At 47.3% G+C, this 7,740-nt stretch overlaps 1 protein-coding gene across 1 annotated transcript in view; it reads left to right on the plus strand.

Annotated features, from left to right (window-relative positions):
* FNDC1 (fibronectin type III domain containing 1) overlaps nt 1-5,299 on the plus strand; it is a 77,815-nt gene extending 72,516 nt beyond the window's left edge. Inside the window, exons 20-23 of the mRNA XM_054570180.1 lie at nt 393-422; nt 1,155-1,316; nt 2,641-2,763; nt 4,514-5,299. Coding sequence (XP_054426155.1) covers nt 393-422; nt 1,155-1,316; nt 2,641-2,763; nt 4,514-4,629 — 431 coding nt within the window. The 3' untranslated portion in view covers nt 4,630-5,299. The remainder of the gene's footprint in view (nt 1-392; nt 423-1,154; nt 1,317-2,640; nt 2,764-4,513) is intronic.
* Nucleotides 5,300-7,740: the final 2,441 nt, after the last annotated feature.

Raw genomic sequence — 7,740 nt, forward strand, 5'->3', positions numbered from 1 at the left:
CATGTTTTAATTTCTCTTGGGTAAATACTCAGGAGTACAATGGATGGATTATATAGTAGATGCACGTTTACCTTTCCAAGAATCCACCAAACTGTTTTCCCAAGAGGGACACATTTTAAAACATAATGAGTATTCAATTATTTTGTAGTACCTAATGTCAAAATATTATTTTCAGAGACCTACAGCAGCTCTATAAGTAAGGAAGTATTTCTCAAAAGGAAAAGCTTAGAAAATGAAAAGTAAAGAAAAATGTTGTCATCTCTCAAATAAACCTTACATTTTTCTTTACCTACTCTGGTGTGGTTCAGCCTTTGAATTAGAATAAACCTTTCAACAATTGCATGATTGTGAAGTATGATAATGAAGTCAATTATTTCTCTTTTATTCTACAGACAATCCTCTGCTTGTTGTGAGGCCACCGGGTATGTTTTCCTCTTGATAAACTTGATATTTTAGCAATGAAGTTGAAGAGTGAATATGAATTTATTACAAGTAGACATGCTGGATCATTTTTGCATTTTCGTAATTTTATGACAACTTGTATGGTTTCTTTCCACCCTTCACCCTAATCCCGGGAAGGGAATGATCTGGGAATGTTTTAATATGGCCATAGCAGCCAATATCTATAAGAATCACTATGGGTGGCCAACATCTATGAGAATGAATAAGTTTACTTGCATTCAACTCCCTTTGAATATTTTAAATTGCTGAAAAGATAGCAAAATGCATTAAATATACAACAAACTTTTACTTAAAAAAAACCGCAAACCCTGAGAAAGCTCTATTGCTTCAGTTGAGGACAGGTCCTGTGAGTGAAGAGAACAGCAGGAACCAAAGCTGAGGGACTTTGTTTGGTGGGGGCGGGGGTTTGGACGAAACACCGTAGGGGATCAAATTTGCCATTATAGCTTATTTTCCTTGAGCTTAAAGCCTTTTTCTTCCTCTGAGAGTCCCTTAACTATGTTCCGGTAAAAGGAACTCCCCAATTGTGTTTTGGTCCTGAGAGAGAAGAGGAAAGAGAAAGGGGTGCCCTTTGGGAGGCGGGAAAACTTGGCTCAGAAAAGCCCTGAGAAAAGAGGAAGGCCCAGCAAATAGGTCAGATTTTCTGGTACTTTGTGTGAGAATAAACACTTGGTGTGCTCTTTCTTGTTAAGGCGGTGAGCCCATCTGGATCCCATTTGCCTTTAAACATGAGCCTGACTACACGGACTGCCGCGGCCGGCAGTACGTGAAGCGGACGTGGTATAAAAAGTTTGTGGGAGTCATTCTTTGTAACTCACTGCGGTATAAGATCTACCTCAGCGACAACTTGAAAGGTAGGCCTTTGAGGATGGTTGGCTGTGGGAGGGGATGCCAAAATTCGATTTTATGAGATACTAACTCGACATACCAGGTGTGTAAGAATGTATTTAGGTCTGGCTCACCTACAAACCGGTCCTGCAGGCTCTATTTTAGGGTGACTAGTTTTCATGTTGGCACAGAAATATATATTTTAAATCTACTACACTTTAGGAATGAAATCCAAAATTCTTTTTACAAATTTAAAGGACAATAATTTTTGCCAATAATTCAACAATAATAGGTATGAGTATAAGCTGGTAGCATTGAGGAAAACATCCCCTTCATTCCCTGCCATTGGCATAGCTTTACAGGAAAAAGAAGGTGGATGGTGAAATGTACATCTGCAGTACTATTTGTCCTGTGTCCAAATAAAAATTACATTGTTTTCATCATGGGTGTGGACTTAAACAAAGAATAATACACACACTTTGAACTACTAACATTTCAAAATGCCTTTGGGACCCACCTGGCTTTGACTCACCCACCTACACAGATCTGTTTTAGTTTCAAAATTTGTACAACTTTTCATTTTTTTTTCAGTTTACCCTCAGCTGGTCTATACTTTGCCATGGGATGTTTTGTTGCTGTTGTTTGGTTTTTTCCTTGCCAGCTGTATCGTTCTAGGACAATGTCGGGACGCAGTCTCCCTCATCCCGCGCTCGGGCGGTTTCTCCCTGTCTCCGCCTCTCCCAGCGCCCCCCCTCTACCCCTGTCTGTTTGTTTCTGCTCTTCTTCCGCTCACCCCCCACCTCCTCGCTGCCCTTGTCCTCCCGCCACTTGGAATTCCTAACAGAGGTTGCACAGCCTTCCCCGGCGTCCCCTGCTCAGAAAACCCACTTTGCCCTACTGTGCAGCTGCGGTTCAGCACCGCGGACAGTGTCCCCGCCGCCGGACGGACGCTCTACTAGTTAGACGTGAAACTAGTTCTTCCGTTTTTTCATAGACCTTCGCACCTTTCATTATTCACAATGCATTCTCTGACGAGCTTAGTTTCATCTGTTCTTTTTTTTAAACCAAGGACTAGAAAGGTCTGCTTTCATGGGCTGAAACTGCCTGTAATGTTAGTACAATGGTTTTCATTTAATGAACACCTGTGAAGTGTTTAGCACACAGGACGTCTCTGAGGCCTACGGACACTTAACAGATTGGTGCCATCACCGCTGTTTTTCAAACGTAGAAAGCGTGACATGGAGATTAAGGAGTGCACCCCATTCACACAGTCCCCAAAGCCTGTGCAAGCTCTTAAACCAGCTGCGGCTTTTTTTGAGCAGTCACTGATTGTCTTACTCCTTCACGCAGACACATTCTACAGCATTGGGGACAGCTGGGGACGAGGCGAAGACCACTGCCAGTTTGTGGATTCGCACCTGGATGGCAGAACCGGGCCTCAGTCCTACACAGAGGCCCTCCCTCCCATTCAAGGTAATGAGAACGAAGATCTGACACATTGCTCTGGGGGTGAGGGAGCAGGGTTGATACGAGGGGAAAACTCCATGCCTTTGCCTTACCTGAAGACGCGTTGGCCGCATTTCAGATCATGAAAATAAAAAATCAAAAAATACTCCTACCACATGCTGGAATTGGGTGAGCCTAGGGAAGGTAGGGATACAATGGAGTATAAGGCCTTATCCCTACTTTCCATAACCAGAAAGAGAAGACAGATCTGTTTTAGTGTGTTTCTCTGACTGGGGTCATGGTTTTGGCTCTGAAGGAAGGTGCTGGTTAGTCAGTACACCTGCTGGAGGAATGGCAGGCGGTCTCCCATCCAGCAAGTCAACAGCGCCAAAGGGTGAGAGCTGTTGTTGAGTTGCCAAAAATAGTTTTATGAGGAGGTTGGGACATCACCTGTACTCCAAGGGATCGGTGCTCAGAAATGCCACAGCACTCTAGAAGATCTAAGGGTCTTCCAGAGACTCCATGAAGTAAACCTTGGGGAGCCTTGGGGTCTGGGGCACATCGCAAGGCCCTGAGGTCTGTGGGGACAGGGTGGGTATCGTGCCCTGTGGTGAGAGCTCCACAGTGATGGGTGAGGCCACTTTCTCTTGTGGAGAGATAGAGGGAGGGAGGGAGGAAGGGTGCCGATGAATGCTTTCCTGCAGGTGTCCCACACGGGCGGGGCCTGGATTACCCGCACAAATCATGCTCCGGATAAGCCTCAGAGGTCACTGTGACCCCACCCAAAAATGGTTGTTTATTTGGAAGCCACGTGGTTCATAAGACCAAGTTGTCCGAGGTCTTCTGTCTGAAGGAGGTTGTAAGGATGAGGATTTTTCCTGTCTGTTTGGGCATTTATGATGCTATGATTCTAGTGCCAATTCCAAGTGGGGGCTTCCCCCGCACACCACCAAGCAATTCTTCGACACCAGCTGGGTGTCCTGCAGTTCAACTCCATTCTCACACCATCTCCCTGGAGCAGCAGCAGACCCCGCGGGGTCATGGCTCAGGCCACAGGAGGGCCTCTCCTCACCCGCGTCGGGTGCCGGGCACCAGTCCAGGCTCTCCTCTGTGCCTCTGACCAATGGCTGTAGGTCCGAGGTTCCTGAAACCTCCTCTTCGGGTTTGGTTAACTTGCTAGATGGGCTCACAGAACTCAGAGAAACATTTTACTTACCAGATTACCAGTCTGTTATAAAAGGATAGAACTCAGGAGCAGGCAGATGGAAGAGATGCGTGGGCGAGGTATGTGGGAAAGGGTATGGAGCTCACGGGCCTGCTCCAGGCGCGCTGCTCCCCCAAATCTCCATGGGATCGCCAACCTGGAACTCTCGGAACCCTGCCCTTTGGGGGTTATGGAGGCTTTGTTACCAAGGCATGATGGATGAAATCATTGGTCATTGATGGCTAAACTCATCCTTCCTTCCCCAGAGTTTGGGGGAGGGGGGTCAGACTGCAAGTTCCAACCCTCTTATGATACAGTTCTTCTGGTGACAGCCCCTGTGGTGGGGGGCTTTTCAAATGTCACCGTATTAACATCAACTCAGGTGTGGTCAAAAGGGGTTTGCTGCGAATACCAGCACACCTGTACTGATTGATCTTGTCACGTAGGAAATCCCAAGGATTTTAGGAGCTCTGTATCAGGGATGGGGATGAAGACCAAATACCTATTTCTTATTATAAATTTTAATATCACCAATGCATTTGTCTCTCCCTCTCTTTCCTTCTATCCGTCCAGGCTACTATCGCCAGTATCGCCAGGAGCCTGTCAGCTTTGGCAAAATTGGCTTTGGGACCCCCTATTACTACGTGGGCTGGTACGAGTGTGGGGTCGCCATCCCAGGAAAGTGGTAACCATGGGGTGAGCATCCTGAAAGCTTGCCCTGCCCAGCCCCCCTGGTGAACCTGGACGAGGGACCACACGGGAAAAGGAAGACTGTGTCCCAAGCCCCTCTGCCCCGGTGTCAACAAGGGCACAAGACAGACACTGGATACTTGGGGCATCTTCAGTCTGGACCTCAGCCTCACTTCTGGGCCTGGACCGCGCGCAGGATTCACCATTGCTGTTCACTGTGCTTCTCCACTCGTTTTGCTTGTGATAGCGCCTCCCAGAGGCCGCCGAAGCCCGCAGCGGCAGGGGATGCCCACCGAGTCTGGGCGATTTCCACGCTCCTTAGGTACAGCATGCGGACGCCTCGCATCTCCCGGGATCAGCAGGGGCTGGCTTCATGGAATGCCACACGCTTTCTCTTTTCTCACTGGACTCCTCCCAGGCTAGCTCACTTTAAGCTTTGGGTCTTTTTCTATGCAATAGAACTGAATTACTAAAATCACCACCAAAGGAAATATATCCTGCTTAAGATTTATCCCATGGACTTACCCACTGCTAGACCAAATGTATCAACTCTTCTTTGTAAATTCTCATTTTGAGATATATATATATGTATATATGCATATACATACCCGCACTTCTCTGCAAGAATGTTGATTAAAATCACTAAATTTGTACCTGTTCACCAGAAAAGTGTATGTCAGACTTTTTGGAGTGGAGGTGCTATTTGTTAACGTCTTTCTGAAGGGCCCACAGCATGTGTTTTCTCGGGCGATCAGACAGCAATGGGACGTGTCGCCTTCTTCCTGTGTGTGCCGCTGACCGTGGGGTGCTAGGGACGTTGCCACATGGACGGCAGACCAGTTGCAAATGACCAATTGCAAATCGAGTGCCTTCTACCTTTGCATACCTGTGTGAAAAATGTGCTACTTGCCTCTGTGGGGACAGATCCAGTATGATCTCAGATTAATTTTAGATTATAAGGCCTGACTTGAAAATCCAGTCTTTAAAAAAAAACAACTCCTTTTCCCTTTCCTGCCTATCTCAGTATCTACTCCTCGAAACAGAAGTGTCTCACCCCTCTTCGCTGCAGCACAGGAGGGTTTATTTAAGATGTTATCCTAATTCTTTTGTAAACACAGTGTCCGTTCGTGTGTGTGGCTTCTCTGTGTCACCCGACAGCTCTGCAGGGGTAGGCTCGGCCTCCTCCCATAAAGGGCTCCATGAGAGAGGAGCAGGATGGGGTGGGGGCTGGGGCCAAGGCTTTCCTGGGGCCCACAGGCGTTACCACTCATGCAGAGGAAGTCACGGCAGGACACAGTCCCAGCTCCTGGGGTCAGCCATTGTCAGGCCTGGTGCTGTGTTGAGGTGAAGCCTGATGTATCCTGTGGACTTGAGGACGGAACTTCCCAGGAAGCAAGGGACAACGTGGCAGGTCTTTGTGGTGGGGCTGTGACTGCCGGCAGGTCCCTCGGCTTCCGCCACCCACTTTGTGCAGAGAACAGCAGTGAAGACCATGAGAGCATTCTGACGACCTGGGAGAACACCAGGATTCCTTAGGGCACAGACTGGACACCCAGTTCACATGCCACTCGTGTTTTCATTTGCAAAGTAGGACAGGAATCTTTAGCAGCTTTTGGAGCTCTTGTACATGAAAGGGGAATTATTCATTTCTTTTAAAGGATATCTAAAGAATACCTTATTTTTCACTCTATTAATACTCAACATACTTAAAAATGCCAAGCCAAAGATAAGATCTTTTAATATAAATGAAGTTTCCTCATAAGCACGTAACTTGCTCCCTTTTGTTCTCCTACCTGCTCCTCCAAACTCCTCTCTGGTTTCAGGGTCCACCGGTTGGCCGTCGGAGAGGAGAAAGAGAGGCCAGGAGGAGAGGCCTGGGGGAGAGGCCAGCAGGGCGCAATGTCCTGAATGCCTTTCCTCGGTGTAAATAACTCGCTAGCATGTGCATGAGGAGAGTCGTTTGGTCTGATCCACAAACCCCCTTGGTCCCGGGCCTCCTTTGGAAAAGATAGAGATTAGACCAGCGCAGAGGAGCAGTGAGCTCTCTCTCCTGTACAACTCACACTTTTCCTAACTACATGGCGCATTCTGTGCTCATTTCAGAGAGGAAAGGACATGTTCCCTCTGAAGGATTTCATGTTAATTTCACAGAAGTGCAAAGAGCTCACTGACATTCTTTTGTGAAATTATTTTCAAGCCCTGCTTGGGTTCTTGGACTGTATTTGATTATAGAAATCTGAACTTTTGTTAAAAATAAGTGTTTCCAAGTTTTAATGGAAATCACTACAAACCCCAGATGATAGAGCAGCCAAAATAAAAACATGGACACCAAGCAAGCATAGGTGGCATCATTACCAACATCCTGCCCCAACGCAGTCACATCCCAGCTCAGCTGAGTCCTCAGTGGTCACCTCCAGCTGCCAGCACCATGTGAAGTTGGGGAGCCAGGCTTTAGGAACGCCATGGGCCCGAGAACTGCTTCGTACCCAGTTAGGAGGACAGTAACGGGTTTCCTCAAGGAGCCTCCTTCTGTTTCAAAGGCTCCAAAGAAGAAGAGTATTCACCAGCTCTGGAGATCAGAAGTAGACAGAAGTGGGAATTAAAGGGAAGAAATGACTCGATATGATGAAGAGTTTTTGTTCAACTGTCATGCGAGTCTCCTTGGAAAACAGTGAGGTGTTTGTCTGTAAAGGGCCTGAGACCCACCTGGAAATGTCGGAATCGCCAGGGGAGGCCCCTGCCCTGTTTCCACATGGCCTGTGGGCTCAGAGTGATTTCTGTGAATTTAAAGGATTGTAAACTAAACAAAGAGACAAGCAAGAAATGCAGTAATATTCTACAGAAGCCTCATGTGGCTCACAAGGCCTGACATATCTATGGCCTTACCCCATAAGGAAAAGTTTGTGTGGCCTTGGGCTAGAGCTTTCCTGAGGCCCAAAGAAGGCGTAAGCAAAGTATCAACTCTCACCTCCTACTTAGTAGATGTTTGTTTTCTCTTACTTGAGTTCATTTGTTTTCCAACCAGTGACCCCGAACTCCCTGTTGGGCTGGATTCTGAAGCCTGAGTTCCCACTGGGCAGGCCCTTCGCTTGCACTGTGGTCTCAGAGGC

This window comes from Pteronotus mesoamericanus, unplaced genomic scaffold (genome assembly GCF_021234165.1).
Source record: "Pteronotus mesoamericanus isolate MK-2021 breed Mesoamerican mustached bat unplaced genomic scaffold, CSHL_Meso_final contig_20, whole genome shotgun sequence".
Taxonomy (NCBI): domain Eukaryota; kingdom Metazoa; phylum Chordata; class Mammalia; order Chiroptera; family Mormoopidae; genus Pteronotus; species Pteronotus mesoamericanus.